Here is a 25,507-nt window from a genome sequence, read left to right as displayed (position 1 = left end):
TTGGTTTCCTTATGGTTGGAACAGCTCTGGCCCTGTTCAGAGAGTGCTCTCCCAATAGAGGCACTAACCAGCCTTTATGCCTGTTTATTAGACGTGGATGAATGTCGTCTTGAGAATGGCAACTGTGACCACGTCTGCATTAATTCCCTTGGATCATATGAATGTGTCTGCAAGGAGGGGTACCGGCTGGGCACTGACCGCCGTGCCTGCATCGGTGAGTTCTTATTGCATCCTGAAGGGCTGGTCAATATTTCTCAACTGTGAACTCAGAGCTGGGATCTTCATGGGTCCTGAGATTTCGGGAACCCTACTTGAGAGCCCTCAGATGTGTCCATGATTTCCTATCATGTTAAGACTTCAATTGTAGTTTTTGGAAATGGGCAGACAGCCTTGCTCTGTCTTTGTCATCTCCCAGATGAGTGAGAGTAATGACCCACACTCACTATCAGCAATCACGAACTTCAGGTGGGGAAAATTAAGCTCCAATTTAAAATCTGGCACAGTAACAGGGATGGTTTTGTTTGAGGCCCAGGGTTTATTTCCAGAAGGAAGAGAAATGTTCTCTTTTCTTCTCTCATACTTTGTGCATCAAAAACTGTTCATCTCTATAAACCAGAAAACAAATCAACTGCAACAGGACATACCAGAGCATAGCTGGGAAGTCACCCAGCACCAAAGCACAAATGCAAGATGGGTGTCAGGGAGGAAGTCTGGGGATGCCATTCTAACCTTGTATGCATTGTGTCAGTGTTAGGAGGGGACTCTTCAGTGTCGGGCTTTGCAGGGGCTCCTGGGCTGCAGTTCAGAGGTGCCCCCCAACTCCTGCACTACGTGCTTGGGGCTCCACGCAAGGATGAGGAGCAACGAGGGGAGCTGACACTGGTGCACAGAGCCGGTGAGTGCACAGTCTTATTTGTGAATTAAAAAAACCCACGTGACTTTCCTCAGGAGGTTGAGAAGCTTTGTTGGTGGCTGAGGCACATTCTCAGTGAGGTAACTACATAGAGATGAGGCAGCAGAGCCCATGAATGCACACAGCCATAGGACTGAGTGCAGAATCCCATGTCCTGTGCTTCTTCAAACTTTGCATACTGCGCACTCTACACAGCATCAGTTCCTCCCCAAAAAATAGAAACCGCACTGTGGAAGGGCTCAAACCCAACGCTCACCTTTTGATGAGTGCTGGTAGCTCACTGGTGCTTGTTACATGTCCCGTGACTTCTGTATTAACTCTAATTACTCATTTGAGAACTGTGCCCTACAGGCAATGAACCAGGAACTGGTCTCAGCTATTATCAGCACTTATTCTTCTGAACACAACCATTTAGGTCTCCCAGATCACATTGCATCCAAGCACAGTCAGCAACACTGATATTCAGCTGGGCAACTGGTAAATGAGATCACTGTGGGCAAAATTATCAGGCACAGAAACCTCAATCAACAGGAGGCCCTTATTTCTCTCTTCCTTTGTCAACAGAGCCCCCAAGGAGAGAAGAAGAGAGTGAGCCTGTGGGTGCTCATACCTGTGTGTAGGGCAGACAAGGAGGGCAGGATGGGGAAGCTGGAATGCATTTTTGTATTTCTTAGTTTTTCTGCCTGAAATAACCCTTCCTAGAACCAAGAGGCAAGAAACAAGTGATAAATGTGTGTTATCCTTTGTCTTCCTAGAATAGCTCAAACTATGCTGTTAAAAATATTGCTTGACTGTGCTTTACAGCTCTGAATGCACCTACTAAAATCACAGAACAAGGTGAGCCTCACAAGAAGAATCTCTCCCAATAAATATTTTTCATTGTATACAATTATATTAAGCATTAGCTGAATTTCAGTTTTTCTGAAGGCAAACTATTTGCTCTTTAAAAGTACTTTTAAGTGCTCTTTGAAGGGGAATCACAGTATTTAAGGGCATACATCCCAGCTGCAGTCCCGGTTTTCATTTTAGTCAGATTAAAATTTGAAGCAGAAAATTTGGGAATGTCCACCCGGGGGTACGATTTGGCACAACTTGGTGATATTTGCTGTGCTTCCAGCATGAACATTAATGACTTGAGTAGGCTTTTATTTTCAGGTTGTCAATGTCATGCACATTCCCTTTTGTACTTGTGCATCTGGAAGGACAGCTAAGAGCCTCTAGAAGTGTTTTGTCTGATGCTCGCTGAGCCTTCTGTATTTTTTCCTTTCAGTTTGCCTTGATAACACTTTTGGCAATGACTGCAGCTTGAGCTGTGAGGATTGTATGAATGGAGGCAGATGTAACAGTGAGAACAGTGGCTGTGTTTGCTCACCTGGATGGACCGGCATCATCTGCAATGAAAGTGAGTACAGTGCATTGAATTCATTTGAAAGGCAGTGACTTTGAGCTGTGACACTTAAAATAGGTAGGAAATAGGAATAAACTGTTGTACTTCTAATCCAAAAAGCTCTTTAAGGAGGGCAGCTTTTTCACTTCCAGATCAACATTTTATTATCGTATGACACTGTATACGTTGTATGGATGCTACAACAAATGAAATAAACCTTCAGGCAGTGAGGTCTCTGCCATTGCATGCAGTGTAGTACTCCATCCAAAGTGCTCATGTTGGAACCATTCTTATTCAATTTGTGCTTGCAATGCTCTGCTCCTCACCTTGACCAACTGAGTTTTGGAGGGCTGTCCTGGCAAGTGATGTGACTGTCTTTGTTCTTGCCTATTGCTAGAAGAACTTTCTGTTTCAGAAGTATACCTGTTTACCAACTGGAAAGATAACATCACTTTGCATCGATAGGCAGTGGTCCTCAGGTTAATCACCATCTTGCTTGTTTAGAAGGCATCATCACAGAGACAAAAATGATTGAAAATGACATAAATCATCAGTCTGCCCTTAGTTATTTCTAGAGACCTATCTAGATTTGGTTTGTAAGCACCACGGACAGCTGAAGGAATAGGAATGAGTAGGATTAAAATGATGATTTGTACCTACAGCTGCTCAGGCTGCCATGTTAGGATGATTTCACTGACATTCATGATGCTGTAGAGATTATAAAAATTTCAGGACAGGAAATTCTTCAGTTTGCTTCATAAATAATAATAACATTTTTTGCTCTATATTTACACTACATATCCGTGCATGTAATGTTATGGAATTTAACATTGGCATTTAGAGAATGCAGACTAATGGAACTGTGTTAAGCCATACCTGCAGTTCAATGAAGCAAGCACTGACAAGAATAAATACAACATCTAATCTGTATGAAGTAACCAAATGTGATGGCTTTCATTCTTTTTTCTTTCTTTCTAAAATGAAAAAAAGAATGGCATAGTTCATGGGCTTAGGGTACGCTACGCAGCTGAGAACTCTGGAACTATATTTCTATAACAATACACCCCAGAAACCAAATGAAAATGGATGTGAAATGTCAAGTTTCTTAATGTACATTGATAAAATGTCAGTTAAGTCAAATGACTCCAGCAACTGCAGTTACTCAATTGGCTCAAGCTGCAAACAGTGGAACAGTGTTCTATTTTACCACTTCTTTTTTTTTGCACTGTAGTAATCAGAGCAATAAGAAGGAGTCCCATCCTGTTGTGGACCCACTTTTGTATGCGATCAGCTGTGGAATTTCAGAGAATGTATAACAAAAACACAACATTTCTGTGATGGCCATTGGTGAATGGGAGGTTTTTAAAACATGTATTTTCAAATGTATAAGACTGTACTGTATTTTCAAGCTTGGTACTTCCTAGGCAATTGTTCTGAGCCCATGAATTATGTGAAGCATATACAGGGGAGAGTATGGGTACCTCACTGATTTTTTCACTTGCGCAAACTTTGTTGTTTCAGATATCACTTTATAATCACCTAGTAAACATTAGGTGAATGTTTTTGCCATATAGAGGATGACTATGACATTGTTCAGAGCCCGTTTGACTACAGGGACTATTTTCTTCCCAATTCTGATGTCTGCATTCTCATTTTGCTCCATGTGGAGCACAGGGATGGGATGTTGGGGCCCATTCACTCTTTCTGCTCTCCCTGCAGCTTGCTCCCAGGGGATGTATGGTGATGGTTGTGCCGGTATCTGCAAATGCCAGAATGGAGGCTCCTGTGATCCCATCACAGGGCTGTGTCACTGCCCACCAGGAGTCCAAGGGCCATTTTGTGAAGACGGTATGAGCTCCCTCATCCCGCCAGGTGTAGTGTGAGCCTCAGGCCTCACTGTCTCCCTTTATTTCTGTGTGGCTGTCATATGGCATGTGGTACATCTTGGCCACATGAAAATAGTCTCTATTTGGTGAGACATAACGCAGCCCCGTGGTGTGCCTCGAGTGATGAGCACAGTGACCTGTGCAGAGGCTCAGCTTGAGACCACCAACATGCTATTATCTGTAACACCCTCTAAAAGAAAGCTGACCTGGTGTTCATTTAAATCCTTAACAACTGATGCATTGCTGCATTTATTCACTCCAAAGGTTGTCCCAAGGGATTTTTTGGGAAGAACTGCAACAAAACATGCAACTGTGCCAACAGCGGCCACTGCCACCGGCTGTATGGAGCCTGCTTGTGTGACCCTGGGCTGTATGGACGCTTCTGCCACCTCAGTGAGTCCCAGCAGCCTTGCTAATATGTTTATTTAATGTGTGTGCAGCATAGCAGACTCACAAAGATTCCACATCTGTCCAAAATGAGCAAGGCTTTGGGATAGACCTTGCTAGGTGGTGTTAGCGGGAGAGCTCATGCTGGGGATAGATATAGTCCATGAGCTCTGTGACTAGAGAGGATGGAAGAAGATAGAAGACTAGAGTAGATGGAAGAATTCTCACACACTCTGTGAGGCCCCACAAACTCCATTTACTTTTGCCTACAGCAATTAATCCTTACTGTAAGAGCTGAGGTTTGTTAATGCATAAAGGTGAGGGCTGTAAGGGGGTTGGGCTGGGCATGTTAAAGTTGGGGTGGATAAGGTTTAAGTCTGATGATTCCACTGCTCACCCTATGGTAAGTCAAAAGTCATATGAGAAAACATTAGTTTTCCCTAAATTTGTGTCTCCTTCCCCGCATGCATTTTCCAGCTGAAACATCCAGCTTTTGTCCTGAAGTGGGAATGCTCATAGTAGGGATGGATTGGGTTGGACTTGGTGATCTTAGAGGTCTTTTCCAACTGTGATTCTATGGTACTATGGTACTCAAAAGCATAATTGTGAATGCAATCAAATGTTAAATGGGAATAAAATGGATCAAAACATAAGAGTGTTGTTAAACGGGCAGTCCAGTTTCTTTGCACTCATAGTGTGTGGTTTTTGGGGTTTTTTTTGGGGGGGGGGAGGGCTGAAACCCATGCAAAATAGAAAATAGTTGCTTGATTATTTCTTTTGTGATGAAACTTTGGTTCTGGCCTATATCCAAATATTTTTCATTCCAAAACTTAACCAAGTTTGCTTCAAAACATTTCTGGTTCTTGCATTTGCCGCGTACTGCTTGGAATGGAATTAATTACTTCATATAGGTGATAATAGTCACATAAACTGCATTTTACATGCCCACACATTAATAGGCACTGACGTAGAAAAGTAGATACTTCTTGTGATTTCAGATAATTCATGCCTAATTACAGACCTAACAATTCCCTTTAACCTGCCTGCAGCCTGTCCCAGGTGGGCTTTTGGTGCAGGCTGCTCACAGGAGTGTCAGTGTGTGAAGGAGCACGCGATGGGATGCAGTGCACAGAACGGGACCTGCAGCTGCAAGCCTGGGTATCATGGCAAGAAGTGCCAAAAAGGTACAGCAGGAAGGGATGTTCCCTCTGTCTGCTTATTCCTTTGTCCTGTCTGCATTCCTTGTTCCTCCTCCCACATGCTTTATTGTGCTGCTGCTAATGGTAAATTCATATTCCACTAATTATTTTGTCTCTGATTTTTCTTTTTGTGGACTCTGAGTGCCTGATATCACAGAGCCTGCAGGGACAGTGCTGGGAATGCAGTGCAACAGTGCTTTTCTTTAGCCTGATGAAATGACAACAGAAATCTAGAAACCAAACTCTATTACAACCCTAAATGATGAAGATTGGGGGAGGTTTCACTTTTGCTCTTTAAGTGGCAAAAACTGTGTTTTATGCAAGCAGGATCATTTGTAAATAGATTCTGTAATATTGCTTTCCCTTTAGCTTTCCAGGTGTTTGAATTTAGCTTATTCTGTGTAGTTTTGTGCACAGTTCAGAGAGAATTGTGTTCTGCATTCCTGTTTGTATGTCTCTGTAGGCAGCACTGGAGAAAAGCAATATTCTCCCTCACAATGCCTCCCTGGGCGCACAGTAACACATCAGATTCATGGCACTGCTTCTGGGAGTTTGGTGAAGAATGGGAGTGATGATATTTCATATCCTAGTAGTCAAGTATAGCTTCAAGTACTCCCATTCTGTTTCTGGGTTGCATTTGAATGATTATTTCTTTGCAGTGCATGTGCATGCATTTAATTGTTGCTTCCATTTCATTATCAATACCTCTGGAATACATGTTACAGTAGATTTTTGTGTCAAGTTCTGCTAATTACTGTTCTGACTTCTGTTAAGTTTATTCTCCTCTTCCATTTCCTCACACACGCCTTGCCTTTACTTGCATTTTCCAGCATGCACACCTGGCTTTTATGGGGCTGGTTGCAAACTGAGGTGCAACTGTTCCACCGACGTTTTGTGTGACCATGAGACGGGAGCCTGCAAGCATCCGTGCCCACCTGGTTTCCATGGAGAGAAATGCAACTCCTGTAGGTATTCACTGCATGTTTCCCTGAGAGGTACACACTAGGGGGGGGGGGGGAAGCTTTCCATGCACCTTACGTTCAGATGCAGAAGCTGCAGATAAAAAAGTACAGCTGTTGTTAGAACAAGACATTGATGCTGACATAGATCACTGTGCCAGCACAGCTTTGTTTAAAATTACTGTAAATGGTGAATGTTATCTTTCAAATGCTTTGCTGTATTAATCAGCTGTTTGGGTTTCCTCTGAACAGCTTGCCAGCCTGGGAGTTTTGGAGGGGGCTGCAGGCAGAACTGCAGCTGCGGGGGAGCACCCTGTGACCCAAAGACTGGGCGTTGTATCTGCCCAGCTGGGAAAACCGGTACCAAGTGTGAGAGAGGTATGTTCTCTGTGGGGATAAGTAGGGAGTGCTTTGCTTTGGTAGGGTGAGGAGCTGGATTATGGCATTTTCCACCAAAACTGCTGCTACTTCACTTGAAGTACAGGTAAAGGATGAGTCTTGGTGGAGAACTTATGGCATCCACTCAGTGGGATTGCTCATAAAAAGAGAGCACCATGCAGTTATCCTATCCTGTCCTCCCGACTCCAGTTAATAACAGTGATTTGTATGCTGGTCTGGGTGCACGAAGTGCGACCTTGGAGCTCTTGCAGAGATTTGGTATATGGTTCAGGCTGGAAGATACATCTGGAGGTCACTTGGTCCAATCAGAACAGGACTTGGAATCAATGAGGGAAACAAAAAGAAATGTATTACTCTGGGAAATTGATAAAGGGGTGAATAAATTCTCCAGGACATTGCACTGCCAAGGGGCCGGGGGATACCCCTCTGCTATTTGTGTGGTAGGTGGAGCTCAGTGTGAAAAACAGGATGCCAATCATACCAGCTAGAAATAAAGCTCTTCAAAGCACCTCCTGCAGCCAGCCCATCGGAAATACAAATACAGCCCCCTTCTCCTGGGTTTCAGTCTAGGTTTTCCTTGGCTGAATGTTGAAATTCATTTTTCAGATATACCCAAATGCTCCCAGTGTTACTGGATTAGAAACCAAACCAAAAAGCAGACATGCAAGGCAAGCTGGAAGAGAGCCTTTGTGTCTGCCTTTAGATGTATTCCTGCATGCTGCACTGTAGGGTTCTGTTGGCTCTTTCAGAAGATTTCCCTTGAAAGCACTTTCATTCCACAGAGATAATATGATTCCAGGGTGAAAATTCAGCTTCTGGTGTGGATTTTTCCTTCCTTCTGCTCTGTGAGGTGTTTGTGGCATTAGGGACACTGACCCAATGTAAAGCACTCTGCAGCCTGAGACGTTCCCCAGTTCAGGTTTCACTATGTTTCTCAGACATAGGCAGGTAACAGATAAACACCAAGGAAAGGCTAAACTGCATCCCAAATTGATGTTATAATTAAAGCCGTATTTAGTCAGAAAGGCAGTATTTAGTAGTCATAATATTTGCATTGTATTTTGGATTGCTTGGTGAGAGGTGCTGAGCAACTGACCCCATGGGTTATGTAGGCATCAATGCTACTTGATTGCACTAATTCTGTATTAAAGTGTGAGGACAAAGAGTGATATCAGCACTGTCTGCATAGACCCATCACAGATCATGAGAGTACCCTCAAACCCCCAGTCTATGCTGCTGGAGCACAGCTCCTTCCCCAGATGAGTGTGTTGAGGCTGCCAGGACAGACAAATTATTATCTAGGTGTAATTGCAGTTTGCTCCTATGTTTTCAGAGTGCCCTGTTGGATACTATGGACAAAACTGCCAGCTGCAATGCAGCTGCAGCAATGATGCTCTGTGTCACCACATCACCGGAGAGTGCACGTGTCCCCCTGGCTGGACTGGCCATGACTGCAAGTACCGTAAGTCAAACACAGACTCACTATCCATCACATTTGGTATCTCACAGAGATTCATCTGCTACTGTAAGAGTCAGCTCTGTTTGTTCTTAGCCTATTACATTCTAAAAAATATACTTGCAGCTAATCTTATTGCTCCTGAAATGATGTATTTATGGGTTTGCACTGCCTGGGTGGATATAATCCTTAATTATCTAGGTTCAAAGTGTTGAAATAGATGGCTGATGAAGACCAAGTATTGATATAAGCTCTTGTTTCAACACTGTGGATCCCTTCGCTCACTGTCAGCACTTTGACTGACAGTTGTGTTTTTCAATTTCAGCACATATTAGTTTAAAGATTAGTTCTTCATTTTTTCATATTGTTTAGGGGAGATTTATCCAACAAGTGAGTGACATGTACAGTCTTGTGTCTTAAGGTCACCCCTAACTTGTGCATACCAATATGGGGAGAAGCTCTGTTCTCTGGAAGAGAAACGAATCCTTCCATTGCCTTTAGTGTAGCTCTCTGCATTGGTGGCAGTGTAAGAGCCCAGATGTGCCCTTTTTGGACATCACCGACTGAATGTGAACCCATTCTGATTGATTCTCTGCTTTTGTTCCTTTTATAACTTTTCTGCTTGATTTGTTAGGTTCCCTCTTGGAAAAATCCAAGAGAGCACAAAGCTCTCTCTAAACCTGAAATTTGTACCAATTAATTGCAGGTATTGACAGCAGTAAGATTTGGATCTGGCTTCTCAGGCCAGAAAATTCTGGGAGAATCTGAAGCTTCCTCCAATGTGTGAATTTTAAGTCCAACCAGATAGAGACACATGGAGCCATTTAGATCTCTTCCCAGAAATCCTCAGGCTGTTTGAAGGATTATGTGACCATGGTGAAAAAAAGCTTTTATTTCTGTTTGGGAAGAGCTATGACAAAAGTTGTTCTGCAGAAACCTCTCAGTAAGGCAACTCTTCAGCTATTGCAGCCTGGGCATGAAACAGATACTCAGCTCCAAAACCGTTTTTTCTGGTCCTAATTGACATATTCATCCTTCTTCTTACATGAAAGGAAGGAGATGCTGTGCTTTGGCTGTGGCACGCTGTCATAATCGTGTTATATGTTTTTCAGAATGAAAGCAGAGCGATGCCTTAACAAAGACGCCGAGGTTTCTCTGTGTCCACGTTTCATCTCCCCGTATTTTGAAAAGAAATCTTAGTCATGCTTCCAGTTTTAGCTGTGCTTGTCTTAAAGCAAGGGATGTTTTTCTTTTCCAGCAGTCACTGTCAACACACTGCTGGGAGAGAAAAACTGCTTCAGGGTGATTTGCAACCGTTTGAAACTGTGCTACAACTTTCTGCAGAAACTCTCCAGACAATGCAGGCGATCCCACAAAGCTGAGCTTTCTTTTCCCCCTTTCCCTGTAAATTCTCAAGTACGGAGATCCTTCTTATTTATTTTGATTTTGTTTTTGTTGAGTTTCAGAAGAGTTCAGGCACTTGTATAGAGATAGAGAGATAAGACACATTTCTCAGTAGAAGGGAGAAGAATCGTGTATTTCTATTAGGACTTTGCCTGTCTCTGCTCCCCTCCCATTCAGTAAACAGTCTGTACTAAAATAACAATATCCCTCTGCACAGAAATGAGGAATCCTTATCTGTCTTGCCAAAAGTCAAATGCAGGTATTCTAACACCAGGCACTCGAGCCTTTCGTACGCACCTGAAAGAAGCCTGATTTTCAGAGACAGCACACTTCTGAGGCTCCCATTTTCTTCTGTCATTTCAAGGCCAGAAAGCCAGCTATTAGATTATTTGAAGTCTGAATCCCTGCCTAACACACGACAGCCAATCTTATCCAGTCACACTTCTGTTGAGTCCTGTCCTTGACAAAGGCAGAAAGACACCCAGCTTTCAGGAGGGGGAAAAGCTGCCTTCTCATTCATTATTTCTGCAGGTGGCTGGTTGCTAACAAGTTACATGTTGTACCACCAGCTAATCCCAGTTATGCAGATTTTTGCCATGTCACTTAATAGTTCGTATTATATCCCTGTGGAAATATCTGTGCATATTTTGCATTCTTTCTGCTCTCTTATAAATAAGTGAAATCATCCATCAGCCGAGCTCAGAGCTCATTCTCAACATAAACACTGCTTTGCATTGCAGCCTGCAATAGCGGCCATTGGGGACAGCACTGCAAAAACTTCTGTGCCTGCAATAACAGTGATGGGAGCTGCGATCCTGTCACTGGGTCCTGCTTCTGTGAGCCAGGATTCACTGGGAAACACTGTGAGCAGAGTGAGTCACATTTTTGTCAAAGGGAATTTGGAAAAGCAAGGAGCAGGAATTTGTCCTCCTCGCAGCCACCTGCTGGGTTTCAGCAGGGTCTGATGCTGTCACTAGTTTGTATTCCAGACAAGCTATTTTTAGGCCTAAATAGTTGTTTTAAACCTTAAGATTTAATGTGAGTAATAAGATTGATGTATACTTGTTATGTAGCATAAGATTTTCTATATTGATTCTATTTATTCAGCTGTAGGTATGCACATCTTCATAAATACTCTTTTAAGATTAGGCATATAGAAATGTTTCATGTGGGCATAACAGATGCAGCATCAAGAAGATTTAGGATCCTCCATTAATTAACAACAAAAATGTCCTGCGTTCTCACCAGCAAGCCAGGACCTCCACCAATCCATCTCCAGCAGGGGCCAATAGCAGATGTCCTGAGAGGATAAAAACAGTCATATCAAGGATTTCTGATATGTTTTCCCAGGCTTCAGCAATTTGTCATTTGGAAGTTTCTTAAAACAGGAGCAATATGTCTATATTTAATACAGTTTGGTATTTTCTTCCAACTAATGTGCCTATTTCCTTTTTTGATTCCATGCAAACTTTTGGTACCCGCTCATCTTGTGGCAGTAAGTTGCATAGTTAAGCTATTTTATTATTGCTGTTATTATTGTTGCTATTGAATACAATGAAGATTTTATCTATCAAACAGTCTTACAGTAGCACAGATCCAACCACCAAAATCTCAGTAGTGCAGGCAGAATTATCTGCTGGTGTCACACAGAAAAGTCAAAACAATTAATCTGGAATGGTGACCCACAATGAAAAAACCCTCAAAAGTGTATCTTAGGGCTCTTGTTGCTGTTGGCCCAGAGGGAATGGAAGGACAGCTATGGGAAGGCCATCGCTGCCAGCTCCACTTGTCCTTCCCTCTTGACCTCTCTCAAAATGCCATCTCTGCAAATAGGAAACAGCCAAAGATCTGGTCTTTGTCTTCTCTGACAGAGGCAAGGCAAGCAGGGAAGCCATTGCTTCTGACAAAGCTTTTGGCATCCCCTGACATTCCCTCTATAGATTTGCTCTTTTCTTCAGTCTGCATTTTGTTCCACTTTAATTATGTATATATGATGCCCAGGCATCTCTGGGCATCATGATTGTCCAAAATATCTAATGTCAGTTAGGCAACTGGCCCCGTTCTTGACTGATTTTCCTGTTAGACTGGAAGAAGTTATTTTCATTCTCAAGCATTGCCTTTTCCTTCAGATACAGCATACCATGCAAATCTTTTCAGACTCTGAACATGAACTGCTGTGGAGATGTAACCATTAGTCTGTCCCACAGATGTAATGTGTTAAGCTTTCCCCCGAATGTGACGTGTTTTAAAGCAGAGCCCAAGAGTGAATTATGCAGCTTTCTGCAAGAGGCCACCGCATCCCATATTTTCTCCAGCTTTCTAGGGAATGAGGATTTGAAGGAAAACCCAGGGCATGGATCACAAAGAGGCAATGGGGCTGGGAGCCTTCCCCTCCTGGCAATGAATGTCCCAGAGGACTTTGGATATGTTAGCAGTGGTAGAGCATCAAGCAGAAAGTGTGGAGCCGCACATTTTGCTGCTCCCACAATCAATATATCTTTTCCTCTGTAGAATCCAGTCTTTTAACACCCTGACATTTTTCTAAAAAGTGGACTTTTAACAAAACAAACCCAAGGAGAGCATTTAATGATATCGGATTTAGGGCATTACCTCGATGACTTGATTCCTCTTTTGCAAGCAGTAAGAATTTCTATGTCTCTAAAAATTCCTCTCCGCTCATTCACCATTCACCCCTCATCTGGTTTGGATTCCCCACTGCAGGATGTCCTGAGGGAAGCTTTGGTCCCAGTTGCATGCACAGCTGCCAGTGCCAGAATGGGGCTGCGTGTGACCATGTGAGCGGAGCCTGCACGTGTGGTGCTGGATGGACTGGGACCTTCTGTGGGAAAGGTGATGTACCTGCACTGCTCCCCATCCTTTTGTGCATCAAAAACCATGTGGACGGATCTTCCCAAGGGAACTCTTTAAGAACAAACAACCTTTCAGCTTAACAAACTTGATAAGCCATCTTCTATGACAATTTGCCATAGTTGGAAAGGATGAGCTGGATTTCTTAGAGACACTGTAGTGAGCCGGTTTGTGGCATCATCTAAGGAAGGCTGCTGCTGTGTTATGTCCTTGTGCAGATCATAAGAATATACAATTTTGTGTGCAGCAGGAACAGCACAGTCAAACATTCCAGAAGTTGTATATTAATGATTTAAAGTTTTATAAATGATGATCATTACGTAAAAAAACACAATTATTTTATTCCAAACACCTTATCAGACGATTTATGAAGGTAGCATTAGAGGGAAGTAGCAGCACTTGCAGGACCCTGCTGCCCTCTGTTGGGAAGGAAGGTGCTGCACAGCCTCCCTGCTCACACAGCAGCACCGTGGCTGTGTCAAACAGGGCTGGGTGTTTCCCTCTGATTCTTATGAGGAGTTATTCTATTAAACGAATATTCTTTCCAAAGCTCTGTTAACAAGCAAGCCACATAATTCATGATATCTACATTGTGACCCCTTTAAAAGTCATTTCTTTTAACTCTGTTTTCATAAGCTTTTGTTTTGTCAGGCGTGAGGGATAGGGGAAACCTGGGTGATACAGTTGGGAGAGAAAGTAAAAAACAACCAAATTCCAGTTTCCAAATCAGTCAGTTTGGACATATCCTGATAAACTGTTGGAAGACTGTAGAGTGAAAGTAGAATTTTGTGCCTGTTGCTCATGATCTTGCAGTTGCCATTAGCCCCCATTTCCCACATTTTCTTTCAGGCAGGCTGAGTGTTTGCTCTGCACTGATCTGTTTTACCTTTTCACAAAGAAAATTACAGCCGGAACAGTTAGTTTGGTTCCAAGAAAAATGCAATTGGAAGAAAATATGTGGGTGGTTTGCCCTTGGTACAGCTTTCCGGCACTTCTTCTCCCAGGAGCTGTAGCACTGCTGTTTTTAGTGGCTTGGCTTCCTTTTGGCAGGGATGTGCTTTTTGCCGTGCTCTTGACAATCCACCCACATGGGCCAAGCCCGTGTGAGGATGCAGAGATGCAGACTGGAGCTGCCAAGTTGCCTCACGCTCCCAGCAAAATGCTGGTGCTTCATCCCAGGGCTGGGAAGGCTTTTCCATCATCACAGAAGCACTGAACATGACAATTTTGCAGCCTTCTAACTTTAAAGACTTAGGAGATGGTAATGTTTCTAGTACCTAAAGGAAGCCTGCAAACAGGAGGGGAATCAACTCTTTGAAAGAGTAGATTTCAGGGCAGGACAAAGGGAAATGGATTTAAGTTGGTGGGAGGATTTAGGTTGGATGTCAGGGGGAAGTTCTTTACCAAGGGAGTGGTGAGGTGCCCAGAGAGGCTGTGGATGCCCCATCCCTGGATGTGTTCAAGGCCAGGCTGGATGGGGCCCTGGGCAACCTGGTCTGGTGTTAAATGGGGAGGTTGGTGGCCCTGCCTGCGGTGGGGATGTCAGAGCTTGGATGATCCTTGAGGTCCCTTCCAACCCAAGCCATTCTATGATAATGTTTTCAGATCTTTGAGATAAGCTTACAGGGAAAAAAAAAAAAGAACTTTGCTAAAATGCTAAAAAATGGTTGTTTTATATTTTCAGCTTGCCCACAAGGATTTTTTGGGCTTGACTGCCACCAGGTGTGCAACTGCAAGAACGCTGCAGGCTGTGACCATGTCCTGGGGACCTGCAGCTGCCTCCCGGGCTGGAGGGGAGAGACCTGCGAGCTGCGTATGTACTGTGACTGTTGGGCCCTGCTGGGTGTGGGGCTGGAGGCTGCAGGGTGGCACACACATTAGATGGATCGTCTTCCTGTCCAATAACAGCAAAAAAAAAAAAAAAAAAAAAAAAAGCAACAACAAAAAAAGAAATAATTTTTAGCAGCAATGCAAACAATCCACCTTTTTTTCTTGTTTTTAGCTGACGTTGGCACATTTTGAAGCATTTTAGGCATTGCTTATTAAATAGTAGTGCTGTTATCTGACCGTATGATGAATCTCAGCTTTACGTTTTGAGAAGTGGAAGGAGATGAAATGTTGTGTCTGTGTTCCTGGTGTATCTCAGGTAGCTTTCAATTTTAATGTGGCAGATTACAAGTGTACAGTGTGGAAAAATGAGAGCTGGGACTGCTACGTTATATAGCCAGGAGAAAATGGTTGTAGAAGTAATTCCTAGAAAAGTTATCCTTTGTTTTGTTTTTTAAATGTCAGTTTCTTGTGTTTTCATATGTGCAGATTATCCCACAGTGTTGGGATTAATAAGACTTTTCTGTATGTCTATGTGTATACTATATAAAATTGGCTATTCTGAGAAATTAGTCACCAAATTTCATAGGAAATGATACTATTTTCTTTAGCTACATGGCATTACAAGTATTTTCAGGTGTTAACTTCTCAATTAATTTCCTCGTTTCACCTCAGGATGATGCCATGTTCTGCACTTCCTTTTGAAAACACGACTGCTTTCTGAGCACTGTGCTGTAGAGCTGCAGTCTGAAGCAGCAATGTACATGGACCCAACTTTTGCTGACAGAAAATGCTTATTTCCAAGATTTCTTTAATCAGTAGGCTGCAGATTTCTGCAATAGAAAATATGTTTAACTTAGAGAGAAATGATACTTGCATTGAAGCAGTCTGACTCCCCACTGCAATATATTCAGCCCTGCTGGAGGGCTGCATTTGCTCCTGGCATCTTTCCCTCATTTGCCCTCCACCACCCAACTTGTCCCCCAGAATGATTTATCCCATAAGGTCCCTGGCCTTGTTGATCCAGCAGTCTGTCCCTTAGGCACTTCCCTGTTCTTTGGGCTGTCCTAGACATCGAAAGCTTTCTCCTTTCTTATTTCATTAAATTCAATTAGGAAATACATCTCTTCATCAACAGCCTTGTGGCCCCTAGAAGCTATCTATCCATTTGCACTGCAGTCATTAAAGCCCTTTTGTGCTAGCTAATTTATTTCTCCTTTGGTTTAAGATTGCAAATCATGCAATGTCTCTTCTGTCTATAAGTAGAAGAGCAAGGTCAGACGGCACTGTGTTGTGGCATCCTACTCTTTCCTTGTCTGCATGATGCATCTCCATTCTGACTTAAACACTATCTGGTAGCACCTCACACTGCAGCAGTTATTACTAAAATAGATGGCAGTGCCCCTTTTCAGGTCACCTGATTGTGCACTCCTCCCTGTACCTGCCTGGTGTTGATATCCACCCTACTCTATTCTGGGGCTTGCCAGCTCTGGCAGCTGGGAGATTGGCATTTGTTTTTGAGTAATTAGATTGCAGGCAATGTGCTGCAGGATACTGAGGAATAATTTTGACATCATGGGATTTGAATTGATCTTAAGGTGGCCATGCAGTGAGTTTTATACACTATATCTAATTACAGGGGATATGGACAGTAATGCCTTTTGTTAAAGCTGCCCAACACTTTCCATTACAAGAACATGTTTTGCAGTTGCTTATAAATGAGTTATAATAATTTGGGATGAAATCTGCCAAGCAAGCACTTTCTTCTCTTACAGCTGTGTTTGGCAATTGTATTTTTTCATGAGTGTCCACCTGAGATATTTTAGGAATCCAAGAAAGAGTTCTAGATATATTACCAATCTTTAAGAAGAACTGAACTGCTCTGTTGAGTGTCACGATGCCACAAAGATACAGAAGTGATGACTTGACGCTTGGCATCTTTTTGTGCCAGAAGATGTAATTTTCTGCATACAGACTCATCCAAATTTTGTGACCTCCAAAAAAGAGAAGGAACAATAACAAAATGGTGTCACATTATGTATGGACACTCGGCAAAGGCATTCTGCCCTGCTTTTAGTACCAAAAATGCCTCTTTCTGAAGCAGCTCTCCCCAGGACCTTCACAAGAAGCATCTTCCCTTATAGTAAACAGAGACCACACTGGTTTTACAGATAAAGAATACAGAAAGATTGGTTCTTCCAAAGTCTCTGCTCGGGGGCACTGATAACCAGAGCTGTGACATTTCATAGTATGTGAGCACTTGACTTTGCAAACTTCCTGATTATTTTAACATCATTCTGGGGAGCATAATCCACGGAAGCTGTATGAAATCCAATCTTCTGGGCACCACATTGAGCCTTAGAGTGCATCCTTTTCCCCATGCTCCCCTACGCTTTTGATAGATGTTGACTTCCAGACTGAATGTTTTGGCTTCCAGTTTCATGTGTTCCTCTCTCTGCATGTAAAAGCAGATTTTAAAGACTTTGAATGAATAATTTCTCCTTTCATGGAGGAAAGGCACTGAGAGGAAAATGTTGAAGCAGGAAGAAATGTAATAATTTAAACCTCGCTGATGCTTCTTTCCTTTGCACTCATCATAAAGAGAGGAGAAAAAGCCCCAGGGATATTCATACACTCAGTTGAGGAACTGTGTGAAAATAACTACAACATATCACTTATCTTGTTCTTCAGAAAAGTGGTTTGATAACTAGGATTGCCCTACAGAGAAGCTAAAAGAAGTTTGTGTGCACCCTGTAGAATACTTAAAAGTTTTCTTTTCCAGAAATTTCTGCTTTCTTACTACAGTTTTCACTAGAAAACTCTTTTGTCTTCTTGGTAAATATAACAAGATCTTAGCACACATGCTCCAAAAACCTCACTGAAACCACTAGTAACCAGTCAGAGGACATGGTTATGAGCTGGTTTTTCCTTTGGCTTGGTTGTGATATAGTTCTGGTCTGTATTGTGGAAATGTTTAGTTCTGCTCCCAAAATCGAGCCAAATTTCTGTAAGATGGGCTGAACCCATCAACTTGAACTTGGCAGTTGGGCTGCATTTTCAGTACAATCTTTGACTGTGATGGGACTGTGCTCCTGCACTTTCTTGTGGTTTTAATGTGGATGGGGTCCAGGTGATGTAAAAAAATGAATTGTTGAGAAGCCCTGGGAGAAATGGTGTCTGTGAGAACCATGTCTGGAAGCTGGAAGTCCTCAAATGGGAAGAGAAGGGCTGTGAATGGGTCAGATACTGTCAACCAAACACACTCTCACAGTCAAGATGATTTCACTCCTCCATCCTGTCCCCAGGGACGTTTCTTCCTGCAGCACTCCATCATGCATTGCCAGCTGGCACCCCCAGAAGCACAGAGGTTCTGGTGGAAAGAGATAGTTTGGGTGTGATCCTGAGAGATGTCCTGTTCAGGGAGTGAAGGACACTTTTCTGGCTCAGAGATCAGAGCTGTTCTTGTCCCTGCAGCACATACCAGCAGTACTGCAGAGAGGAGAGGCTCTGATGGCTCCATGCATGTGAGTGGGAGCTGTTTGATACAAACACAGCCATGCAATGAGGCTCCCCCAAATTCACCGACTTGCTCTGCATTCTGTGGGGGATGTTCCAAGAAAACAAGGCAGTAGAGTTGCCTGTTTTCCACCAAATAAAGCTATTCAAACCTTCAGAGCAATGGAGACCAGAGAAATGTTAATATTGTCATTCTTCATGGGCAGCAGCACTGCAGCGAGGTGGTTGTATTAAGCTTTCACCTGGGAAGCCAGCTGCTTAACTGAACGTGTTGGAAATATCACTCCTCTCTGACCAAAGAATGAGGCTCTGGGTGAGCTGGTGCATCCAGCTGTGAAAAGTGAACAATGAAAACAATGAAGTTGTCAGGTCTCTTACCAGGATGCAAATAAATACCCAAGCTGTCAGGCTGGTGGTACTGCTGGACCATTAGTTCAGCACAAAGGCATTCTGCAGGGCAGGGGGATGACAGCTGATTCATCACCCCAGCAATCCTACCCTTTTGTGGAAGTCTCCTCAGAATGTGCTACAATACATATTTTTAAGGCACATTATTTAGTGTCAGGCATGGTTAATGCATGGACTTAAGCACTGTTAAGTTGTGAAAAGTATATTGACTGAAGGCAATTTGCAACTGTTCACTGACCGGGGATTCTTCTCGTTGCAGCATGTGAAGGGGACAGGTTTGGGGAGGGCTGTGCTCACACCTGTAATTGTCACAACGGAGCACTCTGCGACCACGTAACAGGGACATGTACCTGCACCCCAGGCTGGGGAGGAGCCACCTGCCAAGAAGGTATGGCCAGGAAGAAAACTCCATAAGTCTCCATCGATGATAAAAGGACACACAATTTTTGTGCTCTACTGTATTGTTCCATGGCTTTGACTGATTACATCATTATGGTGTCTTCTTCCAGGCATAGATTAAATCCAGAACAAGTGAAAGCCTTAAGCCCAGCTCCAATGAGGCTTAAGGAAGGAGACTGACAGAGAAAATTTAATCAATGATGAGGACATTGTCAAATATACCCTTTTTCTTCAATATTATGTTTGAAGGTAGAAAAAATTTGTGAAGATGGGAAAGCCATCCCCCAGTTGCTGCTTTGACAGAGGGAGAATTTGCTCCTGTTAACATCCTAAAAATCTGCCCATCTGGCACATGCCAGAGAAATAGGCTCTGCCCATGGGTTCCGGTTGCAATAGGCATTAGTAAACTGTTTAACTTAAAATTAGGTGAACTGTAAACTGTTATCTGACAGCTGTGGATAGCAAGATCGATTGCCCACTGGAAGAGTAATTGTGATATAAAAGCACTGTACAGAGAGAAGCCAGAAGCTGTGGGATCAGCAGCTCTGCTCCTTGGTGTTGAGGAAGCTGGTGGAACCAAGGCTTGTTTTCCATAGGTGCAAACAGAAAGTCTGAAGGGTATTTGGTGGGTTGTAATTTGCTCACTTCATTGGATGTGCTTTCTCGTATTTTGCTCCTGGAGCAGAGTTACACCAGTGCAATTATTTGCAAGTTGTCCCCATTTTTACATCCTGCAGTACCAACAAAGTCACTGGGTAAATGGAAAGTGAAAGTTTGCATCCCACTCATGTCCTCCTGCCCCTCTAACCCATGGCTTCACTGCTCTCTCTCCTCTCTTCAGCCTGTCCCCCAGGCTGGCATGGTGTCGGCTGCCTGCAGCGCTGCATCTGCCCTGGACAAACTGCATGTGACCCTGTGACCGGCGAGTGCCAGTGTTCCAAGGGCCAGACAGGAACACCCTGCAAGCCTGGTAGGTGTTCTCAGTCCTTTGGTACTCCTGTGCCCCGTGTCACTGCACTGTCACCATGCTGTCTCACTGCAGAGTGTCAGGATGTGAGGTATGGACCAGGCTGCAAGCAGAACTGCTGCTGCTGTAATGGTTCAGGTCTCTCAGACTGCCCAGATTTAATGTAGTTGGTATGTTTACATCCATGTAAATCTCTTAAACAGTAATCTTATAAGCACTAGGTATCAGACGAATGCACTGTACGTTCAGCCCTGTAACACCTTATAACACCCAATAGTGCCAACCTCTCACCTCTTCAGGCCTCACTTTCTCCTTGGTCACTCTGTAGGGACCCACGAGTGACCTACAGCTCTTCCTCTGTCTATGCATCTAACTGTAAAAATAAACGCTGTTCCCATATTTATCATCTGGACTTGTACTGTAGACATCATTATGAGGTTTCATTAATAACCAATGCTAAATGGTTTTATATTTTTAATATTTACTTCAATTACATTTCCTGGGCATGCAGCCCTTTGAGCACCCATCACCATGCACTGAACAAGCAGCACGCTATCCCTGCTACAGCACCAACTCTTGCTCTCTTCCTGCTTCTCTCCACAGCATGTCCCCCAGGATTTTTTGGACAGAGGTGTGAAGAGCAATGTGACTGCATTCACAGCGTGTCCTGCCACCCCCAAACAGGGGCCTGTCGCTGTGCCAAGGGATGGCGAGGCAGGCACTGTGACAAACGTGAGTGTCTGTGGGGTGCACATCCCATAGCCAGCTTGGGATCCTTGCACACTGGGTTGGTTTTGAGGGGCTGGTAGGGATGAGTGAGGGGAGCAGCTTTGTGCCATCCTGCCTTGATGCTAATGGGATTTGGTGTCCTCCTGCAGCCTGTTTGCCTGGCTACTATGGTGCGGGTTGTGCCCGGCGGTGCCGCTGCCCTGCAGGCACCCCCTGCCACCACCTGACTGGTGAGTGCGGCTGTCCTCCAGGATTCACTGGCCATGGCTGTGAGAGAAGTAAGTCATAAGGATGCACATAACTAAAAATCATGGGGTAATCATTAATTTATTCAATGTTTAAGGCAGAAGGCACAACCTTTGCAGCGGTGAAGCTGGACAAGGGTAGGAGTGCTGTGCACAGCTGCGCTCCATGTGCATGTCACTCCACCCAAATTGTTTGGCCAGTTTTGGACTTTGTGCCTGGTGTGGTTTGGGCAGGAAAGTTTGTCCTCTTGAGGTTTGCAGCCTTCTGACAGCCAACACAGACTGAACTGGATCAATTTGCTGAAAATTACTTGCCCTCCCAGTAAGAGCTGCCACTGCTGTGTTTGCTTGGATAACCTACAGCTGCAGCAGTGCTCCTGCTGCCCTTCCTATCCCTTAATGTCCTCTGGGCAAGGTGGCCTGGACAAAGCCTGGGGGAAGACAAAGCTCAGCTGTGCCTACATTCAGAGCCACCAGTAAAAACTAGACATGAGAAGTCTGAAAAATGGAAATGATGTGCTTGTCACTGGGCAAAGTGAAGCCCACAGAAATGTTTGTGCCAAAGCACCTCTGTAAGTTTAAACTCTCTGCTCAAGGTAGTATGTCTTTATCCATATGTCTGGTCCCTGGTGAGTTATACTGTTATTTCAGTCAATTTTACCTGACATTTCCCTATGATTTTCTCTAGTGACAGGAGAATTGTATCTGGCCCTTGACAGTTGGGCACAAATTGACTGAACAAAACAAAATCAAGTGGTGAAGTAACCCCCAAGTAAATGCAATAAAACCAAAGTCCCGGAGGACAGTGTCGTTCTGTAGACAGGGGTTTTATTCAATAAATTTCAGCTTGTGCTTTGTTTGAGTGCTATATTTACCAAGTCAAATTGAATTTTATTGGTTTACATTTACTCTTTCCCAAGCTTGTCCACCAAACACATATGGCCAGAGCTGCAGCCAAGCCTGTCGCTGCCGTGCTGAGGAGGACTGTCACCCCATCACTGGGCAATGCGTGTGCCGCCCAGGCTATCACGGGGCCCAGTGCAACCTCCGTGAGTATCAGAAATGGGATGCTCAACTTCTGGGGGTCCCAGAAATGCAGGAGTGCTCAATTCATCTTGTCTTTCAACACTGACTGAGATGCAGTAAGCACAGTGATAATTTACAGTAATAGTAGTGCCTGCCTTGTTGCAAGGCATTTACTTTTTCCTGGGGACAAGCGTGGTTTGCTACCTAAATTCTTTCTGGTACCATGCTGTGCTGAAGAATATCAATGTAATTCTCTGTGTTCATCTTCAGCTACACCTGGATATTGGTAGCTCTTTCATTTCAACACACCTCGGCCAAAATACTTATTGAAATCTCTGTGTGCTGAAGTCACGACAAATGGCTATGATAACAACAAGCTGCGATTGGCAGTAAATCTAAGTGATTCATAAAGGTAATTAAGTTGTAGGGCCTTCTGAGGAACAATCAAATTAAACAAATTGTTAGTCTGGATTGAAAAATGGTGAGTATTGTAGAGGACAAAATGCCAATTGGCTGAATGCTCCATCATAAAAAGTATTCCCAGGTCCACATGCCTCATGCTGGTATTTTAGAACATCTGTAAAGTTGTTTCTGGTGGAATGTGGCAACTGATAAGAAACACATCCCAGAATATCCAGAGAAAGGAGACAGTTAATTACTTTTTTATTTACAACTTTAATTTTGTTTTTATTCTGTGCTTGTAATAGTAATTTAAAAAAAAAAAAAGAAAAAGAAAGAGAGAGAAAGAGAGAGTCTGTCCTTTCAAACTCAGTCTTTTTCTCTCTGGAAAATGCTGATGTTCCTTTCCTAGGAATGTAGTATGGCTGTGTTTGTGTTGCTTGGTTTTCAGGCAACTGCTCCCAGGCAGCTGCAATATGGGCAGCCCTGGTAAGGGTTAAACTTGTGCTTCATTCTTTGAGCAGAAATGGCTAAGAGGCTCAGTTTGGAGACAGACATTTGTATTGCCATCCTGTCATCACAAGTTATTCTTTAAAATATAAATGTAAATGTAAGGATTGATTCTATCCTCCTTTGTACATCAGTTCTCACTGTGAGAGAGATTGAAATTCAGCCTTCAAAATCTAGACTAAAGCCATCTGGATCCATTATACATTAGATTATAATAAATATTATAGTAGAGCAGTAGTGGAGATCAACTATTTAACAGCATCATTTTAAAAGACTTAATCATGGTTAGCCTATTACTTTTAACGTAGTAATCTTTCAGTAGTGATTACTCGTGCACATGGTACTGATTCTCCATAGATTGTAATAAATGTCCTTACATTTGCTTAGGTCCTTAAGATTTCACTGGAGAATTTAAAATTTAAAGCATTAATTATACTCCAGTTCTCTTACAGAAGAAATTACTTACAAAATGAAATCTGTGTTTCATTGCATTTGGAGGGCATGTTTTCATGGACCTTGGTGTCATTAGGATCAACCTACATTGTATGAGATATGATCCTTCAATGCATTTTGCTGTCCTACATAAATACACAGCAAATTCTCAATCATTATGACTTTTGTTAAACTTTTACAGGAGAAACAGTGAGATGGGAGATTCGCAGAGGGAGAAAGCTTGTCTGGCATCTATCATTTCTTTTTGTTATTCTCTCTTACATTGTTCAGGCCAAGCCATAGAGAGACACAAAAATGGAAGGAAAACGGTTCATGTTTGAGGCTTTTTTAGCTTTATGTCAATGGAGTGAGAGGTTATAGACCTTACTCTGAAGCAACCTATCTGATAACTGTGGATAGCTCGCGTGACTTTGGTGGAAACACTCATTCCTGCCGTCCTCACTGCAGAGAGAGCTGGGGCTGCTCCAGGGTGAAGAAGCTTTCGACATAATATTAAAAACAGCATAGGGAGCTGCTCCTGAGATGTGAAACGGGCTTCAGGCCAGTCAACATGTGGTTGGATGCTGCTGGAATCACTTTCTGGCAACTACTGCTGTATTTATAGCACCGTGAAAAAAGGTTCAAGAAAATATCTATAAAAGGTGTAGTTGGCTGGGAAGTCAAATTTCCAGGAGCCAAGAGCAATGAGGCTTTCATGTTCTCAAATTTTGGAGTGAAGAGCTGAAACAGTCTCCTGTTTCAGGCAGGATCCTGAGGAAGCAGACAAACTAGCAATAAGGTTCCCATCAGCTGTCTGTAACTCAGCGGATGGGCAGATCTACTGGAGTGGAGTCAGTCAGGGGAGTCGTCATGGGCAAAAACACCATGCAACATTTCTGTGGCATTTATCAATCTGGATGAGTCCTGAGCCAGAAAGACATCACCAACTTCACCTTCAAGCTGTGGGTAACAGGATGCTTCCAAAATGTATTTTTGACAGTGTGTTAATAACAGTGGTAAGGAAAGCCTTAGTGTATGTGGTTGGTATGAAAAGATTTAGGAACTATTGGTCATGGCAAAACCACCCAAACCAGAAGGGAAAACTCAGGAAATGAGTTAGAAATCTGTCTGCTTCTCCTGCCATTCGCAGAGTAACATGTCAAATGCACAGGAAACTGTTAAATTAGAAAATGTCTTTATTAGATAACTGGTGGTTAGAGGCTAACCCTCTTTATAAATGGCAGGACAGCATGTCAATTGCCATAGCTGTCTGCGTAGTTCTCCCCCAGAGCAGTAGCAGATGAGATGGCCTTGTTAGCAATCATGCAGCCAACAGTTTTGTCCTGCCTTCTTGAACAAAATGTTTCAAGGGTAAATAAATTGGTACGGGGGGAATTGCTGCATCCCCTTTTATTAATGGAACAGCTCTTTCTAGTCTTGAGGAACAACCCTGAAAGCTTTGCCAGGGAGAAGCCAAGTGTGTGGGAGTGTGGGAAACTGAATTAAAAAAGAGAAAAGCCAAATGATGACTGAAAGGAAAGGGAGGATGAAGAGAGAAGCTCACTCAGAGTCCAATTAAATCATTGAATCGGTGTGTGCCCTTAGCTTCAATTCCATGAAATAGATGTTGCAGGGCTCACACCTCAGTGCCAGGGTTTGCACATGAAACAGATTTTCTGCACCAACAGATGGAAGCACTGACAAAGTATTCATTGAGATGAGAAAGGCTGAGAAGAGTATCTGCATGTTGGAAAAGTGTGTATCTGTTTAGCCTTGATGATCTGCTATCCTGATTTGAGCAGAAGCCAATTTTCAGCTTTATTTCAAAAGGCATCCCTTTAAAGCCTTACCGTAAGCTCTCCTTCTCCTTGGAATGGTTTGAAAAACACAGGGATTTCTCCAGGCGCTCAGACCATGCTTTGATGCTTTCAGAAAACAGAAAAAAAATAAATATATATATATAAAGTTACTCATACAGAGATTGCAAGAAATCTGTTGCCTAGAGACATGCAAATATACATTCAGCCAGATTGCCAACATAGCCATAAGCTTTCCTTTGGTGGAGATTAAGCGAAGGAAGGAAGGGGCAAAGAAATGTCATTTGGAGGCAGGAGGATGAATGCAACTGTTGAACAACGATCCCATTGCTCTAGAAGCACAGGCTTTTCACTCCTCTGGTATACTGGAAAAC

At 43.2% G+C, this 25,507-nt stretch overlaps 1 protein-coding gene across 22 annotated transcripts in view; it reads left to right on the top strand.

Annotated features, from left to right (window-relative positions):
* LOC107318346 (multiple epidermal growth factor-like domains protein 6) overlaps nucleotides 1-25,507 on the top strand; it is a 188,637-nt gene that overhangs the window by 115,126 nt on the left and 48,004 nt on the right. For 20 of the 22 annotated variants that reach the window (XM_015872052.2, XM_032446637.1, XM_015872049.2 and 17 more), the window contains 17 exons: nucleotides 92-214; nucleotides 749-895; nucleotides 2,184-2,315; nucleotides 4,020-4,148; nucleotides 4,451-4,579; nucleotides 5,623-5,757; nucleotides 6,603-6,737; nucleotides 6,984-7,109; nucleotides 8,464-8,592; nucleotides 10,731-10,862; nucleotides 12,712-12,840; nucleotides 14,543-14,671; nucleotides 18,869-18,997; nucleotides 19,850-19,978; nucleotides 20,579-20,707; nucleotides 20,854-20,982; nucleotides 21,870-21,998. In XM_015872052.2, coding sequence (XP_015727538.1) covers nucleotides 92-214; nucleotides 749-895; nucleotides 2,184-2,315; nucleotides 4,020-4,148; nucleotides 4,451-4,579; nucleotides 5,623-5,757; nucleotides 6,603-6,737; nucleotides 6,984-7,109; nucleotides 8,464-8,592; nucleotides 10,731-10,862; nucleotides 12,712-12,840; nucleotides 14,543-14,671; nucleotides 18,869-18,997; nucleotides 19,850-19,978; nucleotides 20,579-20,707; nucleotides 20,854-20,982; nucleotides 21,870-21,998 — 2,220 coding nt within the window. The remainder of the gene's footprint in view (nucleotides 1-91; nucleotides 215-748; nucleotides 896-2,183; nucleotides 2,316-4,019; nucleotides 4,149-4,450; nucleotides 4,580-5,622; nucleotides 5,758-6,602; nucleotides 6,738-6,983; nucleotides 7,110-8,463; nucleotides 8,593-10,730; nucleotides 10,863-12,711; nucleotides 12,841-14,542; nucleotides 14,672-18,868; nucleotides 18,998-19,849; nucleotides 19,979-20,578; nucleotides 20,708-20,853; nucleotides 20,983-21,869; nucleotides 21,999-25,507) is intronic. The other 2 variants (XM_032446639.1, XM_032446643.1) reach the window with 2 other exon arrangements.

Source organism: Coturnix japonica, chromosome 9, assembly GCF_001577835.2.
Source record: "Coturnix japonica isolate 7356 chromosome 9, Coturnix japonica 2.1, whole genome shotgun sequence".
In the NCBI taxonomy this organism is placed as follows: domain Eukaryota; kingdom Metazoa; phylum Chordata; class Aves; order Galliformes; family Phasianidae; genus Coturnix; species Coturnix japonica.
The sequence above is the reverse complement of the archived record's forward strand: the minus strand, read 5'-3'. Positions and strand labels throughout refer to the sequence as shown.